General features: G+C 40.9%; 1 protein-coding gene across 1 annotated transcript; it reads left to right on the plus strand.

The window, feature by feature from the left end:
- The first annotated feature begins 3,568 nt into the window (after positions 1-3,568).
- Positions 3,569-7,192, plus strand: LOC147464872 (uncharacterized). The gene is made up of 4 exons (XM_086516943.1): positions 3,569-3,965; positions 4,402-4,649; positions 4,773-4,992; positions 5,175-7,192. Exons 2-4 carry the CDS (start codon positions 4,404-4,406, stop codon positions 6,770-6,772), a joined length of 2,064 nt encoding a protein of 687 aa, XP_086373069.1. The 5' UTR covers positions 3,569-3,965; positions 4,402-4,403; the 3' UTR covers positions 6,773-7,192.
- The last annotated feature ends 12,426 nt before the right edge of the window (positions 7,193-19,618 follow it).

A 19,618-nucleotide genomic window follows, 5' to 3' on the forward strand; every position in this document is an offset into this window, starting at 1 on the left:
ATCAATTAAGTTCATCCTCTATGTTGCTACCACCAATTAAGTTCACCCTCTTTAATTCTCCTACTTTCGCTATCCTCAAAGTTCATAGGCCATTTCCATTACATTTTCAACCATGGGGAGTATCTGCACTTGATGTGAAAACTGCTTTGAAAGAGGAAAAATGATGTAGGACTAACACGTGCTATGTAGAAAAACCTAAAGAGGACCATAAGAGACTTGTTATGAAGAAAAATATACTGATAGAATATTTGCACAAATGGACAAAATTACTTGCATTGTACTGCGTGTAATGGAAACAGAGGCCGAAATGAGCCCGAATCAAAATTCTAAGCATACTTAGCTCTATGAGTACGAGCTGTCCCAAAGTATTACTCGACCTGAAGTCGCTCACCAAGCTCACCCAATTTGAAGAAAGTAAGCAGAGGGGTGAGGGCTACGCTAGTGACCATGTCTGGGAGGACGCAACCTACTTTGATACATATTCTTGGAATTAGGGTTAAACATAACTTGGAGGAGACGAAGAAGCTCAAGGCACACAACGCATAGTGTATTGCTTAGTGTGCAAAAAGAAAGACAAGTTAGTCCTAGAGTGATGGGCATATATACAATGCACGGGGGGAAAACCCTCGTAAAGAGGTTTTTAGTGCCTCGACGATCCTAAGTGTGTTCACACGTATCACTTCCACATATATGGTACATATCAAGAGCCAATCTACAGGATAATCATGAAGGACAATGGATCCTCAAGACCTCCTCAGAGCTCTTGATCACGAGTTTCACTAGTATGATGTATGAAGTAAGACTATCTGAATGTGCTAAACCTGTAGTTGAATCTTTGCCTTACCTGATTCCATATAATTGGGCCATTTGATAGTTAAAACTCTGAATCACTATCAGGTCTTACCAATTCAATTGGTATTCAGATTTCCCGTTAAAGAACTTTGAATCTATCTCTAAAAGAGTTATTAAGTTCGAACTCTTTCCACTAGCTATTCATTTAGATGAGTCTATCACAATAGAGAATAAGGAAACTCTATCTATGTTGCATCAGTTATTTGTTCCACCTACATATTTGCTAATTTCCTCTCTCTCTCTCTCTACCACCACCCGCATAAACTTGGATAGGAAATACTTGCAGTTGTAGATCGAGTCAAAGATGCCATTTATATTTTGGTCGATATTAGAAACAAAGTAACAAGACTCCATGTCTAATACGAGAACATGGAAGAAAGTGTGGCCACTTGACGTTTTGGAAGAGAGTGGAATTTCTACAAGTCCACATACTGAAAAGAAACCAAACATCATTTTAAAAAAAAAAACTAAGTCTATATTAAATGGCCTCTTGGAGGAGAAATTTGTAGAGATTGCTAATGACCTTTGAAGACAAGAACTATCATTGGGGAAAATGTATTTGAATATTTGTTGATGTGTATTGGACACTCTCTAAGTGCCTTGGGATGTAAATATTGTTTTCTTTGCTTTTTGATTGGACTCTCACTCATTTTGTGGTAAACAAAAATTAGTTTCTCATGGTAGCTCAAGTGTGTCTTTGTTCTTTAAAAGACAATAACCCTTGCAAACCATGTAGTCATTAATGAGTCCTTAATGCTAGTAAAGATTATCCTCAATATCTCCAATCCTCACCAAAACAATTCGTTGCAATGTAAATGGACCTTTTTCTCTAGAAAATTTTGTGTCAAAACTTTACATTTAATTGTTGACTAACATTTCATTGTTGACTAACATTTCAGGGTTCGCTACATAAAAACCAATCATATCACATGCATTCAAAGCTAGCTTAAAAATCCCTTAAAACCCCTTACTAAGAAGGTTTTTGATACATATGACAGACCCTTTTCCAATCTAATGTGTTCCACCTCTCATTTGTATCGTGTACAAAAGTATAAAAAATGGTGCTAAAAAACTCCTCCCGTTGAACCTAGACGCTATGTTTATTTATATGCCCCTAGATTTTAATGTTGATGTAGGTACATCTAATCTATACTAATAGATAAAGGGGGAGGGAATTCCGGTTCCCCCCCTGCCACGCGTCAAAAACTGTTTCATTCGACGGGTGTTGCCTGCAACGTCCGGGAACACATTGACGCACAGAGAGAGAGAGAGAGAGAGAGAGAGAGAGAGAGAGAGAGAGAGAGAGGCGACGAAACCGTCGCCTATACTAATGCATAAAATACACAACTTCGTATCAAGCACACCTATACCCCATTTAACAAGTCTTATGGTCCATGTTACAAGTCATCTACAGTTACCTCTCACCAACATTGGCTATGCTTTTCATCATCCCACAATAGAGTCCTATCCTTACAATCTTATAGTTCAATTTAAATTATATGTTGTTAAAATTTTTTAACGTCATAATTGACAAATAGTATGGTACATCTCACCTCGTAAGATGTCCGATTTACAACGTCCATCCGAGAGTTCACATTGTTTGAATTGTGTAATCTCAAAAGTAGATGGTTAACTCAGTAGCAACCTAGCTAGGTGTGTGTGTGTGTGTGTAGAGAGAGAGAGAGAGAGAGAGAGAGAGATTTTGCAACTAAATCTTCCTTGAGATCCTTCATTAAATTTTGGCATAAGGGCTTGCTCATGGCAAGGGCAGAAATTGAAGGCTTGAGTTATATAATGGCCTTCAAATTGAAGTGTAGGTCAGGCATAATGAGAGGTCCCCTTGGTAAAACTGTATATGTAGTTTTCCAAAATACAATAAGTATTTTTGAGAGGTGATGAAGCCTAGGTATTTGTCACCTGTGTAATGGAGCCTTAAATTTGGGAGTCATTGAAAAGGGCAACGGTTTTGAAAGCACTTAACAAATGCAACTGCGAAAGCCCATGAAGGAGGTCACATGGGTATGATGTGAGGAGATTAAAGGCTAATAAGAGAGTGCCGTTTACGGTTTCCTTGTAACCATAGAAAACCAGGTTACATGGGTGGTTTGTGGGGTTTTTTGGGTGTTTGGGGGGGGGGGGGGGGGGGGGGGGGAACTACCCAACTGGGTGGTTTTGAATGCAAACCCGAGTTAAACTTAGATGGAAGTGATGCACAGGGGTTAAAGCGTTGCGTGAGTAAACCAGAGAATTTGTGTGTGTGAGAGAGAAGAGAGAGAGGGGGGGGGGGGGTGAGAGAGAGAGAGAGAGTGTAAACCCTCGTTAAACCATAGTCAGCTTGCATTTGCAAAGGACTGCATTGAGAGAGTAGCAATTGGGTGCGTGTGTAGCAAGCTCAATTGGGTGCACCCATATGGGTCTGGAGTCTGGACTCTGTTCTGTAGCTCATTCTGTTTGGGGGGGGGGGGGGGGGGGGGGTTTCGATTGTCAAAGCTTCCCTTGGGGCTAAAACTGACTTCCGTTTGTGTGTTTTGTGTAAAATAGGCTGTTTGCTTGCTTTTTTGTGTGTGTGTGTCTCCCCCTCTCTCACACAAAGTCCACACGTGTGCGCGGCTACACACCAAAAAAAAAAGGGCTCCTCACAGGAAAATTGTCTCCGAAAATTGGAAGCATCTTCCTCTTTTGCTCGTTAGCTCGTGTGATTGAAAATTTTGGTGCAAATTGCCTCCATTTGCTCCTTTTTCCTCTCCCTTCCTCGCCTGCAACAGTGCCGGTGCGCGCTCTCCTCTCTCTCTCTCTCTCTCTCTTCTCACTGTTGCTCTGTAGTCTTTTTGTTTTATTTTGCCTACCTTCCCACTGACTGTGTTTGTTGGTTTGTCCCCTTCTCTCTCTCTCTCTCTCTCTCTCTCTCTCTCTCCCTCCTGATCTGACCCTTCCTTGTTCTCTGCAGCTTCCCTGCAACTCCCCCTGCCTCTATAGACTTCGCTGTCCTCTATCACTTCTTTCCCCCTCTTCATTTGGTCTTCATCTCCATGCCCTTTCTATGCTTGTGACTCCTCGGCAGGCTACTCAAGTCATCCAGTAGGTGGGCAAACAGAGGCTGTCTCTTGCTTCAGGTATGGTACTTACTCTGATGCTGCCGTAGTTTTGTTGTGTGTTTGCATGTTGGTACTCTTTTTGATGAATGGGCTCTTTTTGCTCTAAACCCTGTACATGAGAAAGCAATCAACTGTTAGTTTATGGGCATGTGAGCTTACATCCATGGATGTGAAGCGTTTGAGTTTTCATGTTTCTTTATGCTGAGTTGCGTATTCTGATTACATGAGAGAGAGAGAGAGAGAGAGAGAGAGAGAGAGAGAGAGAGAGAGAGCCTTAGCTCTATCTATATTGAAGCAAGCTCCTCTGCTACAAGCAATGGTGCGGATGTATGCGATGCATATTTTAGTTCGGATGTTTATTTCCTTTCTTAGTGTAGTTAAATCAATGATGTGCTTTGCTGCGATCACCCGATGCTCTATTTGCACGGTTGATTTTTCCTCGCCTTTTTCTCAGGTATGTATAAAAACCAGCTGCAGGAGTTGGCCCAGAGGAGCTGCTTCAATCTGCCTGCTTACTCTTGCATCAGGGAAGGACCGGATCATGCGCCTAGGTTCAAGGCAACCGTCAACTTCAATGGGGAGATCTTTGAGAGCCCCCATTTTTGCACTACCCTCCGCCAAGCAGAACATGCTGCTGCTGAGGTTGCACTGAACACGCTCTCGAAAAGGGGCCCTTCTCAGTCCCTTGCTGCAAAAATTCTGGTGAGTTTGCAAGTTATCCTTTTTAGTTGAATATTCTTCAGATGCTGGAATATGTTGTTGTATTCTTAGTTTGGGTACTGCACCATTGTGGATTTATGTCGATTGCATGGGTTTTCTGTATAGGATGAGACTAGTGTATGCAAGAACTTGTTGCAAGAGACGGCACAAAGAGTTGGTGTGTCTCTACCTGTGTACACCACCATGAAGCTCGGGCCTGGACATCTTCCTGTCTTCAAATGTCTGGTGGAAGTGGCCGGAAGGGTTTTTGCGGGAGAGCCAGCCAAGACCAAGAAGCAAGCAGAGAAAAATGCAGCCATGGCAGCATGGTCTGTTATCAAGCAATGTGGGTGATTTCTTTATTATGTTCAAATCGATTTTGCTTGGAATTTTCTCATTCTTGAGGGGTATTTATGTGTTCAACTTTCACAGCAGGAATTATGTCTATCAGTTAGTATTCTTTTATAAAGAATTTTGAAGGCTATTCAAAATTATTTCTGTATTGAGCTTGTATTGTGCCTTTGGCAGGGACACAGCCTCCTGCCATTACAAGCTCAGAGGATGCGGCTTCCAATGATGGTGAGAGAACTAGCAGCACTAATGCACTGACCTTGTACAGAAGAGATGACAATTCTTCTCAGATACAATCATCCCACCGCAGGTATGGTGGTCGCTCCAGGGTACGTGTCGTAAACGCTAGGGGCAAAAATCGCCTCAGCAGAGAAGGGAGCCCAGCTGGGCAATTTCATTTTGGGGCTTCTTCTTCTCCTTCGTCCCCATCTTCTGACATGGGTTTTGAGGATGAAAGGTATTTGTTTGGTGGTCAATCCAGCGCTGGCAGCAATGCGGTCAGCCCAAGAATCATGGGGGGATATCAAAGGAGCCCATCTTGGTTTGACAATGATCCTACACAGCAGGATTCATTCTCCAAAAGTCTAGCAAATGGTGGTAATGGGGGTGGCCGCATTTTACCTTTACCATGGCATCATCAGCCTCGACAGCAGAGACTAAGCCGACTCTCACTCCAATCACATAGTGACAGGTTTGAGTTAAGGCGGCCACTCATGGAGGAGCTGGAGCTTCTTCAGAAAGAAGGGGATGATGATTGGCTAAGTGGAGGGCTTGGTGGTGTAGAGAGCATGACTCCACGTTCTCAGCAACATCAGCAGCAACCGCAAACTGCTGCCAGCCCATCAGGTAGTGGACATTCTGGTCTTCCGAGGCGAGCCATGTACCAATCCCAAAGTGAGAGGTTTGAGCTGAAGCCAAGTTTACTCGATGAGCTCTACCATAATGATGAAGAGGAATGGTGGTTACGTGGAGAGCTCATGCAACCTGTCGCGATGCTTGAGAGAGCAAGATCGGCTTTGCGTGGTGAGCAGGAGAATGGTTCTGTTGTCTTTTATGATGGGAATAGGGGGTCACTATATGGTGGGAACGAGAGTGTCTCTCATGGAAGCAGCGATTTTGGTAATATTGGAAATGCCTTTACTACTGGTTTTAGGGATGTAAACAACATTCCGACTGGTGGATTTCATGAAGTTGCTGCACAGGAGGTCTCTTATGGTCCATATGCAGATGGTAATAAGTTTCAAGCTTCATTTGCAGGTTTTCAGAATGCATCATCTTCTAAGATTCCTTATGAGGATATGGAGAGGAGATCTGTTTACTCAGACTTCCCTGGAGATAAGGGCTCCTCTCATGCCGACACTAACTACGACAGGGACGGGGGTTCATCCTCATATGCTAATTTTCCTGCAGTTGATGTGCCTGGGCGATATTATTACAACAATGAGGGAGTCAAAACCACCTTAGGATACTCCAACTCTGCGAGAAGCATGCGGTTGGCTGAGAATGAAGTAGCGACTTCCTCGGCAGCAGCATGGTGTCGTTCAGCACAGCTGTGGGGAACACAAGCTTCGGGTTTACGCCAAGCAAACAGTGTGGCTCCTCCGGTGAGGGTTCGACAAATGGTTGCTGTGTGTTCAGCTCCTCCGCCTCGTTGCCCTGCTCTTGATCCTGCAACCACAAGCAATTCCTCTTCTCTGTACCTGCAAGAGCAAAACCCTCCATCGAGCAGTGCAGAGGCCTCTGCTTGCCACCTCTTCAGTCAGCTGAGGATATAGTTGTAGTTTAAGATACCTAGTATGTACTTTATTAATCACCCTTTGGCTTGCTGATGGTGGCTGCTCACCATGTTCTTTGTCCTCTTTTCCCGATGTATTTTTTGTGGGTGCTTGATGATGCATCCAGTTTTGATGCTTGTGAGGCATTTTTTAAAACCTCAAGAGCTTCTGTTGCTACTCACTTAATGTGACATTGATACATGCAGAGCTTCAATTGATATTGGGTGTTTCCTCTCATATGATCAAAAGCTCATTCTGTTACCCAACTGCAACATACAATCTAGTCAAAGAGGTTTGCGCATGCCTTCACTGCACTCAGCTCAACTTTCAATGTACACCCATACAGTTGGGTTTTGTGGACCATGTTTCCTGTATTGTTACTTTTTTCTCTGTGACATGGCTAACGTTGTGGGTTGTTTTTCTGGGGTGTCAGCTTCACTTCAAATTTATACCACACTAACTTTCAATGTACACCCATACAGTTGGGTTTCCTGTATTGTTACTTTTTTCTCTGTGACATGGCTAACTTTGTGGGTTGTTTTTCTGGGGTGTCAGCTTCACTTCAAATGTATACCACACTAACGCCATGTATTGCTTGCCTGTCCAATTACATTCTTCTAGATAACAGACTATATAGGACACACTTACTTTGCATATATGTGTAATTGTGTGTGTACGTGCGTGCGCGTGTGATGTATATTCACCCTACGCACATATCTACATGCATCACATATATGCTCTTTGGTTCTAGCTGTAAGTGCAAGTTTGGTCCTGATTTAGTGAGGCTCTCAGCCATTGATCTCGATCCTTGCAAGGAGACTTCTGCAACACAATTCAGTCAATTCACCTTACTGCTAGAAAATTTGTTTAGCGTCTCATCAGTTTAAAATTATGAGTGAGGCTGGTGCCCGAGGAATGACAGGAGCTTTTTAAGTAGTTTAAAATTAGATTGTATACGAAGGCTGGCAGGGAATTTTTCATTATTTTGATGTTCCTATACCTCAATTGTGAGCTGTATGGTGTATGATGATGATTGTTATCTTCGGTTTAAAATTACGAGTGAGGCTGGTTCCCGAGGAATGACAGGAACTTTTCAATTAGTTTAAAATTAGATTGTATATGAAGGCTTGCAGGGAATTTATTTAAATGTTCCTATGCCTCAATTGTGAGCTGCATGGTGTATGATGATGATTGTTATCTCATGAAAATGCTTCCTTAATGCAAATTCTAATGCTGAAATTCTGAAGTTAGCTAACTCTGCAGTTTGAACTTTGAAGTATGTGGGATTTTAAGTCTGCAGCTAGCTTTAAATGTGCATCTGAGCTTGACTTTGGAACACATGCTTGTTCAAGTGCTAGTCTATTCATTCAATATTGAATTGACCTGTATTCTATTGATGTGTATGGAGTGGGAGATCAGATTGGTTTTTGTGTTGAAGCAAAAATAAACAGAGCCCAAGTGAAGTGCTTTATAATGCAGGGTTATGAGATTGCAATGACTGTTTGAGTTGAATTATGGTGAGGCTTTGGTCAGCTCCTCGGGCAGAACTGGCCATTGCTTCATCAGTCTCCTGATGATGTGGTGTTACCTTTGGTATTCAATTACTCAATATGGTGGGTTATTCTGGCGGTACTCAATTGATTGTTCTGAATTTGTAACCTAGTTTGTAACTACTGGTATTTGCATGTCTTGTTGTGCATGGGAAGGTAACCACTTAGTTGTTTGATTGAAGACTAGGAAGCTAACAGTGGTGTCAGAATTATCAATTTCAGTAGCTAGAAGAGCTGAAAGCAATTACTTTTGTTTGGATGTGTGCACTGGTTTCGGATTTAGGAAAATTCTGGTGCTAAATCTCGTTTTATTTAAATTGCTCTTATTGGAATTTTCAGCTTGTGCTAGTAATTTGTATTCTCCTTCAACATATGGTAGTGTCTTCATCTTGTGGATGCCTGGTTTGTGAGGGGACATGGATGAATGCAAGACTCTAAAGCTATTCACATGGATTGTGTTTACAATCTGACCTTAAAAACTAAGATTCAATGACAAGTTGACCAGGATTGCTCGCTTTTAGCTGGAAAATGTGCTTGGGATGCATGAAATATTGCTGTTGAGCAAGGTGTCGTCGCGCCACATAATGAGATGAGTGTATAATGTATCATCAACCTATAAACTTGTAAGCTCCAATAGTGGGATGGGGTCCAAATCTAGAACACCCTCAAATAGAATTTAATAGGTCAATTGTAATACTTAGGGATCATGATGAGGATAGCATTTGAAATGAATAGAGCTTGACATGCACTCTCTTTCCACATAATATTCATTCAAATCCATTAACTATAGCTGGAGATTGAGTGAATACAATTTGAATTCCCACAATTTGAATACTCTTCTTAAACGTCCTTAAGTTAGGGCTTCTACCCTAATTTCTCCTTAAAACATGTAGGTGTGCTCTAGCATATGCAATACAATTTTTAGCCTTATGCAATTTGGAACTCTAATTGTCACCATCTGGCATCTCCAACTTTGCAGGCCGAGGAAGAGGCTTTGTGAGAAGATGTGCAATATCGTCTTTGTGGAGCAATTCCTAGTAATTCTAGGAATAATATCAATACTTTTGGCTTGAATTAACAAACTTTTATCAAGAAACTAATGAAGTACCCTTAGAGTTGCTTGCCAAAGGGTAGACAATATATTTAGGAAAATAGATGTTAGCTCTTTAAATAAGTATATTAAAGGACAATGCTCATGATAAAACCTTTAAAAGGGACATTTGACATTAAGCCATAATAATCATACAATATGTAGGTTGGTAGAAACTAAAGGATGTATGATCATGGGCGGGGATGAGTTGCCCTCAGGTCTCAAGTTAGTTGTGCATAATGTCTATTGTCATTTATTTGGCACCAAACAACGGCAAATGACATATTTTAGGTCATCCTCAACAATAGTGACTAGCTGTTTTTTGTCTTGTCCACCTCTTTTTGAAAATTTCACCTCACATTTATGCACCTTGTTACTTCGTTAGCTATCCATCTTAATTCAAAAAATTGGCGGTCCTTGCACGTGGCACATGCCCGTTGCCTTGCGCAACCTCTTTTTTAAACGTGTAGCTTATTATATTGCATCAATGATTCAACGGCGCTTTTTAAAGCCAAAGGAAAAAGAAAAAAAACAAGAAAATTGCAAGCAAAACCAAGAAACCGATTGCTTGTAGGACACCAAAGTCACATGTATTTACACTCTCATCGAGTGCTAGAGTCTAAATAGCTAGAAAGTGATCTAATTTACGCGGGCACCCACTATCCATCCACATAGGTTACGGACATTCTATAAGGACCAAAGATAGTGCGACGCAAGACCCACCTCTCTACCAAATTCTAGAAAGATTCCATTTTATGATTCACTCCTATGTAATCTCTCTTTTTTACTATTGAGGCTCAAAAACTTGGCCACTCGTAAAGCGGGAGATGTCCAAGGTATCAAGCCAAAAATGATTAAATGGACAAGAGATTTTACACATGTTTGGATGTGTGATATGTTCAACCTTGAACTTCAACATGGTATGCCTTGTGATTGGAGCACTAATTGGGTCAAGCCTTTGCATAAAGGAGGGGATGTAAAGAATGTACATAACTACCAGACTATAATGATTGGGTCTCTTTTAATAAAGTTTTTTGGGTGCATAATGGAGATAAAACTGAGTGATTGGACTAAAAAGAATGGCAAGCGTGCCAAAGGACAAGTGGGTTTTTATCGACACCATAGCACCATTGACCATCTTGGCACTCTTCATGTTCTCATGGAGGATAGTCGGTTGAAAGGCAAGTGAAATCTTGTTGCTTTTTGGATTTCAAGAAAGCCTTTGATATGATTCCACATAACAATGGGTGGAGAAGGGATGGAAGAACTCCAATTTCCAAGTGGGATCATGGTTGCGGTTTCTCGAATCTAAGAGAAGGTGACATGTCAATTATGCAAGGGAAGATGAATAATTCCTGAAATATTTGCAAGCACTTCTTGGGTTAAACGAGGATGTCTGTTGTCACCAACTCTCTTTGGTCTATCATCAATCAATTGAGACAAATGATACTTGACTTTATGCAAGAAGAAGCCATTGAAGAGGCCAATAATTGCAATGTGGTTATCATGCTTTTGTTGTATGTATACGATGTATTGCTTCTAGCACACACTGTAGAGGATGCAAAAAAGCTTATGGTTGTCCTTTATACCTTTTGTTTGCATGGTGGGCTGGTTGTGAATGAATCCAAAACAAAGGTTATGCTTGTAAAAATTAACCATAAAGAGAAGCTATGCATTGTGTACAACGATGAGACACTTGAAGTTTTTGAGAGCTTTAGGTACCTTTGCCTTGAGGTTCTGTCCAATCACAAGTGGCATGAATGTGCTATGTGTCATTTGGAAGTTGGAAGAGAGCATACTATGCATTTAAGAACATGTGTAATGCGAGAAATATCAAACGTTGGGTTCTCAAGAAGTACCTTTTTGACACATTGGTGACATTGGTTCCTCTTTGTGGAGTTGAAGTGTGGGAGGAAAGCATCTCAAAGTCTACTCGAAAAGAGTTTGAGAGTGTCCAAAAGCATTTTCTTACAAGCTTTCTTCAAGTTAAGACACAAGCACCGTATATGCTCCTACTTCTTGAGTTAGGATTTCTTTCAATTGAGGTTATGGGCATGGAAAGGGTTGTGGAGTACATGATATTGATGCATCAAAACCCCTCACATCAACTTCCTACAATTACATGGGAAGCAAGCAAAAAAGTTCAAAAGACGCATAAAAGCAATATCTTGAGCACATGATGAATGCAAGACATAGCAAAGTGGTTTGGAAGATGGGATGCATTACACTTGCTACATGATGCCTTAATAGACTCCCAAGTTAATAAAGCTTTTCTACAATGCCAATGTTTTACGGCTTGGGAAAAATCGTGTGGGTCATGCTTCATACATTACAGATCAAATTGTGACCCTCAATACCTATGGAGGGATTGCATATTAGCTGGATCATACCCCTACAATTACTACTTCAAGAAACACAATTAGTGTTGCAAGTAAGCATACATCGTCTCATAGTTGACATTTTATTCAGAATTGAATCTCAAAATGATCATATCTCTCCTCGAACAAAAGAGAATGATTCCTAATACCCCAACAAAAGTAGTCATATTAGGTTCTTTTGGATTTGCAAGAAGAGATTACCTACTGGGAGGTTCTCTTGATATATTCATGTCGTCCCATGAAATATTTGCTTGATAGTGAAGCCATGCCTACTTGCTATCCACAAAAAGTATTATCTGTATTGCTAGCACCTTGTGCACATAAATTGCTCATCATGCAATCATACATAGCAATCACAAGCAATGATACCATCATCAACTCTTTCTAAACCGAGTAGCTAATGTTATAGCAAAAATGTAAACTATACTTTAGTGGAATGAGTTTACAACACTGGCATGCCATGCATGCATAACAAAAAAAAAGGGTGATAAGCCATTGGTTTCAATGACGGTCTCCCCAATGTGAGTACATGTCATGTGTGCCTTGCACAATGTGTACTGCATGTATACATCACATTTGGTCATTGCTAACCATAATTGTGAGCTTATATCCTCTTATTGCCAAACTTGTGTGCCATTATCCTTGATCCTAAATCAACGGATAGTACTGTGGCACGAAACATAAGCATTGCTTTACACTAAGTCTGTCAAAGCAGCTTGCTTTGAAAATCAAAGAGATCTTATTCAAAGGAAAATTGAAATACATGTAGGACATTTAAAGGAAATTTAGAGTTGTCAGATGTACCTTGTATACCCTCAAGGCTTGGTTCATGCCGACCTTCAAATAAAAGCAGGTAGACATGTTGCCAAGTTTTCCCAAGTTTGTATGCTAATAGCATATTGCAAACTTTGGAAACTTCTATGCAATATGACCTAAATTGAAGAACTTGCTTCACATAAATACATGAAAAGATAAGATAGGATGGAGCAAATGTTCACATCTAACAGCTTCTCCTATTGACAAACCGATATCAATGAAGAAGATAATCGACCCTTGCTTCTCCCCTTTGGATAGTACAAAGAGGATACTTTAAAGAGATATTGCCCGACATCATACACAAGATGGTTCTTAGCATCTTTGTACGAAGCCTTGCTCCCTAGTATATATCAATGTACCATGGTGTATCTTACGACATTGCCATATTAAATAGAGTTATAAGAAAATTAACCCTGTCGATCATCAACCTTGCGGAGAAGGATGCCATATTGGAGACATGAAAAGAATTATAATAATGGCAATAACAAAATGTACTTGAGTTGCCCCTATTCACATGCATCCATTGTTTCCAATTAATCTAGAAAACCCGTAAGATCCCACTAGCCGACAATGGGCTGATCATGATTGTTTTTTACTGCAAGTAAACGTGCCTAGGAGCAATGCCCTTGCACTCACGATCAAAATTAACAACAGGCCTTGCCTTTACGTCAAGGTTGTAACTTGCTAGAATCCATATATAGACTCCTATAACATAAATTTTTATAAGTATTAAAATTCTCCCACATAAATGAAACAACATACATGATGACCATGTCGATATTGGAACACTCGTCAAAATGCCTTGCATGTCATCATAGTCTTACTTCTTTTAGCAAAGCCATGAGAAAACGACTTCAACTTGTGTCCCCGTGGACGTAGCCTTGCTATATTGCACTTATTTTTGCCAGAATTTCCAAACCTGTCAATTCCTGTTTGTAGGTGTTGTCTCTACCATAATGAAAGCTTGATAATTTGTCCTCAGCCTTCGACACTTTGCCAACTCTGCATTCAGTTTTGCCCTTCGCTTTAGGCAAGCTTGACTCTCTCTCTCTCTCTCTCTCTCTCTCTCTCTCTCTCTCTCTCTCTCTCTCTACCTTGGTGAGCAAGAAGAGGAGGGCATGACGAGAAGGGAAAGCAAAAGGGGGAAGAGAGGAGAAAGAAGTGAGGAAAGGAACAGGATGAAGTGGAATTAGAGGTTGAAGCATACTCTATCTCTCTCGACTCGATCATCTCTCTCTCAATTTGTAGAAGCAAGGGAGTGTTTTTCGAGAGTCGGAGGGAGAGCTTTGGATGGCATAAAGGAGAAAGTTCTTGATGACAATTGAAGCAAGGAGAGCGGCATGGAGAAGATCTCCATCCCCGTCATCAACTTAAACTTGACTAATCGTCTTGATAAGTCATGGAGCCGTTAATGGCCCGCTTAATCTTGTTAAGGGAGCTTAAACTCCTAGTTTTGACAATGTGGATAACAATCCACCTTGGCTATTGATTAAGTTGTACTTAAGGCTTTACTAAGTTTATTGATGATTACGGTGATTGCCAGAGTTGTTGGTGCTTATTGTTTTCTCTCTCACACACCTCTCATAGCCAGAGGCCCCGCGCCTTACCGGGTCATGTTTCGAACACATATCCTCCGACATTCTTGGTGAACTAGAGGTGAAACAACCAGGGGTGGGAGGTACAAATGGAGAATTTAGAGCAGATGATGAAGATTATGGAAACACTAACTTCTAAAGGATTTAATAAAAATTTGATAGTTCCAAATTTGTTGAATATGCTCCAGTTGGTTAAGGGACGTTTGCTTGAAGTAAAGCCATGAAGATGAAAAAGAAAATTGACGATGCAGTGGAGATGGCACTTGATGCCGTATGGTAACAATGTGGTGTTTTTCGAGGGCACGATCCAGATGGTCTCTTTGCATGCTATAAAGCAGAGATGAAGAGCTGAGGAGTTCTAGAAGATCGAATGATTGCAGCCTTTGAAGAAGTTGTAACCTCCGAGTTTAAAGATAAGGTTCGAGAGCTGGCAGAAACATATCCCACACAGTGGGAATTGAAACAGATTACTGAATGAAGCAAGATTGTCTTCAAAAAAGGTGAAGGGGATCATATGCAATTCCTTAACTATGATGAATCTTGAGAACACATTTCCACAAGAAGCAAAGCCAAAGTAAATACAACTTTGAAAGTAGCAGATTGAGTCTCAAAGGACCATATTTGGGGCAACCTAACAGAGATACAACAATGAATTTAATGCGCTGAAACAAAAATTGATGAAATTTTTTCAAAGATTAGTCGCATAGAATTTACCCCCATTAATGATTCCATTGAGGATATAGACTATACAACAAGTGTTTCCCCAGCTACTAACCTTGGCATGGGTTTCTCTCAAGAAGTTCTTGAAGTAGATGAGCCTTTACAAGATGTTAATGGAATCTTGCATCATCAAAGCATGTGAAGTCGAGCAGATCAATAGGGTTACTGAAGATGATTACAAGATAAAGTTATTATATACACAACAATTGATGAAGTACTAGAGATTGTGGAGCCAACAGAAGATGTGCATGAGAATCATCAATGAGTCTATGTCTATTATCAACTATATGTTTGCAGGTGTTGTTATCACAGAAGAAGAAAAAGATGCCATAAATAATGGTTTCTTGGCTAGCGATAAAGTAGATGATCATAACAACATAGATATCTTTTTGATGCATGTACCACTTCAAAGGAGGATCCAGATGAACCTTTGCAATGTTATGATGGGTTGTTAAGTAGCATGGGTGCAGATGAGGAAGTAGAGGATGACATTGATGAGTATGAAGATTGTCTAGATCATGCTAATTGTGAACAAGATTTTGAGGCAGTTCTTCTTTGTATGCCTTCCCATGGGTTGCAAGATGAAGTGATTTCTAGCTCTTTGACAGATGATAAAGATTTCCAAGGCTCTACCAGTTTAGTGGAGGGTGCTCTAGATGAAAATTTACCGATTGGAGCTATTTTCCATGATCAAATTGGAATCAAAAGTAAAAATGCCTTTGATGATACATGTCCAGCTTGTTTCAAGGTTCTTCATGATGGCTATGAAGCTAGAGGGGGTGATGATGCTAAATCATCCTTGGTATTGCAAAAAGTGCATAATTTTCTTCATTCCTCATACAATATGCCTGCCATGGTTGGGTTTGGATATACTTTCTAATGATTCTTTTGTTAGTGATGTTCTGACTGCTGATAAAAGGGAGTCAGTTCTCTTTAAGGCTTGCCGATAACGAGCTTAAGTTTCCAAAAGTTTATGCGATGTGGATGCTGCACTATGCTTCAAGTGAAGCTCTAGTACATTGTGGGGACCATCAATGCTATGTACGCTCAATGGTGTTTGATCCATGAGATTCTAAGGATCTTAAAATGCAAGTATAATACAGATGGGTACTTTTGGTATGCATAGTGGTTGCATGCTATTTGATCCAAGATTAGCATATTTGCACCAAAAATTCTTGAAGGTGACTCATACAGGAAATGTATGCTCATGTGGATATTATGATGCTCTAGTGTTTGTGAAATTCCTTATTATCCCATTTGATCCTAGGGGCTATTGAAGTACATGTTGCAGATTCAAAGGATATCAATTATTTCTTATAGCAGATTGCTTGACACTAGGTTTTGCTTTGTTTGGATTTTAAGCTAAGAGGAAAGAGCTTTGGGTTTTGTGGTCAGTAATCTTACATGGCTAGCTTCCAATTGACTTCTTTGGACAATTGATGTAGTATCTTCACATCTTTTGAGTTGGTTCTGATGCCAGAACTTTAAATGGACTTGACAACCGTTCCATGTGCAAACATACTAAGGCATACTTGAGCTTACAGAGTTCCCTAAATCAAGCTTGATGGTCAAGCCGTGTGCATAATTAACTAGAGCACTTGAGTCTAGCGGGGTACACTAAACAGGTTTTCCATGATTGAGTGCTTTGGAGATACGGCAGATACAGTTCAAAGATTTGCGATGAACAACTACCTAATGATTAAGCTAGACCATTGATGATAGGGTTTAAGCCTAATTTTGTTTTCCATATACTTATTAGTTTTGTGAGCTTGATGATGGCAAAGAGCTTTAAGTGCTTGTAGCAGATGCAGATTGAAAATCGGTTGACACAGACTAGAGGCTGTGCAGGTTCAGCAGGGGTGGATGTTGTGCAGCTCCGCTTCCATGATGAGAAAAAGACCAGAAGGATACACATTGTGCTTAATTGAAGCTTACCTAATTATTGATCAGTGATCACGACTTGATAACAAGCTAGTTTTAAGCTTTATGTATGCCAGATGCGGCTTTAAAGGGCCAACAAATGCCTTAAGGATGCTAAAAAAGAGTATGTTTGAAGTGAGGACAAATGGAAGATTATGGACTAGAATTGTAGTATTCGAAGTGCTCTACAAACTTGTCTTTATGGCTCGTCGATTGTAGCTACGGTGAGAAAGTTATGACAATTTGAAGTTTGAATCGATTGCAGATCCGTGCCAGATTGGGCAACTGCTGATGAAGGGTTAAGTAGGTATGAATGCATGGCCTGAAGTGCTCATCATGTGGTGCATGTTGGTCTTTTCAGATTGGAAATCGAAGTTCTGATTGCCAAGATATTGCCCGTTTAAGTTTCATCGGGGACCAGTTTCGTACCAATTTGGTTGCCTTGGTGAGTGTGCCATCTAGGGGTTTTTGGACTTCGACCAGGTTCTCAAATATGATGGGCTTAATAGATCTTTGAGTGCTCAAGGAGCATCTTGTCCGGAATGTCGTCTCATGCAGTGCATTGATAACGAGGTATACTGCCAGAGTTGTGCTAGCACTACGGTGGTCGACATGTAATTAAACGTGGTGCTTTATGCACATAAAGTTCTTGATGAACTTTCAATTAGAAAGATCGACTTGCAAAGAGCATTGATTACAAGATTATGCCCATTATGGCTGTGGCAAGGAAGTTTTGTGCAATTTCAACCGAATGTAAAGGAAGGCCTTTCCTCAAATGCAATCACCTATTAAAGAAATTGATTAAATGGGCAAAAAAATTCACGATGATGTTCTCAGACAGGGGTGGCTGAAAACATAATTTATGCACGGCAATGCCTTGGTTGATATATATGTCAAATATGGTACACCTAAGGGTCAATGGCAACCCAAGAGATGGCCACCCAATTGAGCCAAGGGATGATAGCCGCCCATAGGGTGTTAGCTTTAGTGTGAATTAAAAGAGGAAAATAAGGTCATGGCGAGGGTGGCAACAAGCAAGGGTGCATGGGAGAAGAAAAGCGCTCGTAGCGACTGCTATGCTCCTTGGACAACGACAAGAAAGAAGCAAAAATTCCTCAGGACGTCGAAGCGCCTCTATTTGGTTCCATTCTTGTGGCATTCAATGCACCTTGTTGTTTGACATGCCACATCACCAACCTTGTTTCCCACGGCCCTAGCAACGACAGTGCCATCTTTGCTTTATGGAAGGAGGCCATATATAGAAAAGGGATTTTGGGGAACAAGCAATAGGGGAAAAAGGGAACGTAAAGGGAGACATTTGAGGAAAAAAACGAAGCAAGAAAAGGGAAGAACCTCGTGGAAGAGGGTGAGAGGAAGCTCTCTCAAGTTCATAAGCTCTCTCTCTCTCTCTCTCTCTCTCTCTACCTTAGTGAGCAAGAAGAGTAGGGCATGACGAGAAGGGAATTAAAAAGGGGGAAGAGAGGAAAGGAGCATGACGAAGTGGAATCGAAGGTTGAAGCATACTCTATCTCTCTCGACTCGATAATCTCTCTCTTAATTTGTAGAAGCAAGGGAGTTTTTTTCGAGAGTCGGAGGGAGAGCTCTGGACGGCATAGAGGAGAGAGTTCTTGATGACAATTGAAGCAAGGAGAGTGACATGGAGAAGATCTCCATCACCGTCATCAACTTAAACTTGATTAATCATCTTGATAAGGAGCTTAAACTCCTAATTTTCATTTAACCCAAGTGACAATCTCGATAACAATCTGACTTGGCTATTGATTAAGCTGTACTTCAGGCTTTACTAAGTTTATTGATGATTACGGTGATTGCTAGAGCTGTTTGTATTTGTTGATCTCTCTCTCTCTCTCTCTCTCTCTCTCTCTCTCTCTCTCTCTCTCTCTCTCTCTCTCTCTCTCTCTCTCTCTCATCTCTCACAGCCAAAGGACCCGCACCTTCTCAGCTCACCTTTTGAACACATATCGCCCGACACCGTTTGAAGGGGAAAAATTTTAAAAAGAAGCAAAGCTTCTGAGCGCTGGTGGCGGGTAGCTACGCAAGGAAAGATGAGGTAGAATCTCACGCTACGGGCCGCACCAGACCTCGGGCATGTGTCAAAAAAGCCTCCTCAGGCCAAGGCAAAAACACAAAAAGAAGGAGTTTTGTGATTGGTGATGGTCGACGGCCACCTCTATCCTTGGCTAAGAGTGCCTGCACACGCGGCTCCTCATCCCTTTTTATTCAAACCAATGTGAGACCTAGGGGTGGACATGCATAATGATCTGCTCCCAACCTCCCTACTTCTAGCCCTTGGCTCTTGCAAGTAGGACCCCTTAACCTTATGCCCTTGCCCTTAGCTCCTAGCCGTACTGAGCCGTTCATACCCCTTTGGTCCTTGGCTTGACAAGGGAGTTAGGGATATTGAGTGATTAAAATCTTTTGTGATATTTTAGTAAAAAAAGAGTCTTTTCATTTAAGGGTCTTAAATGTTCATTTTATTAAATTGCTTTGTTATTTTTTATGCTGCTTTTCATAGAAAGCATTAAAATCTCGTTTTGTTTTAGTTTATCAATGACACCCATGAATATGAATTGTAATGGAAAAGTCCTATGAACTTTGAGAATAGCGGAATTATGAGAATTAACGAGAGCATTTTTGTGAGACTATTTTGAGAATAGAGAGGGTGAACTCAATTGATGGTAGCAACATAATCATAGTACTTAGTTAACTTGGCATGAACAATACTTTTGCAAGAAGAGAGAGTTTAGAGGACTTGA

The sequence above is a fragment of the Adiantum capillus-veneris genome, chromosome 1, assembly GCF_014529385.1.
Source record: "Adiantum capillus-veneris isolate H3 chromosome 1, ASM1452938v2, whole genome shotgun sequence".
In the NCBI taxonomy this organism is placed as follows: Eukaryota; Viridiplantae; Streptophyta; class Polypodiopsida; order Polypodiales; family Pteridaceae; genus Adiantum; species Adiantum capillus-veneris.

What these genes read in the sequence shown, in the direction of transcription:
- LOC147464872 (XM_086516943.1), top strand. Translation starts at nt 4,404, where the DNA reads ATGTATAAAAACCAGCTGCAGGAGTTGGCCCAGAGGAGCTGCTTCAAT. An exon ending in CCCTTGCTGCAAAAATTCTG is followed by an intron (nt 4,650 to 4,772) that starts GTGAGTTTGCAA and finishes TTTTCTGTATAG; the next exon opens with GATGAGACTAGTGTATGCAA. An exon ending in ATGGTCTGTTATCAAGCAAT is followed by an intron (nt 4,993 to 5,174) that starts GTGGGTGATTTC and finishes TGCCTTTGGCAG; the next exon opens with GGACACAGCCTCCTGCCATT.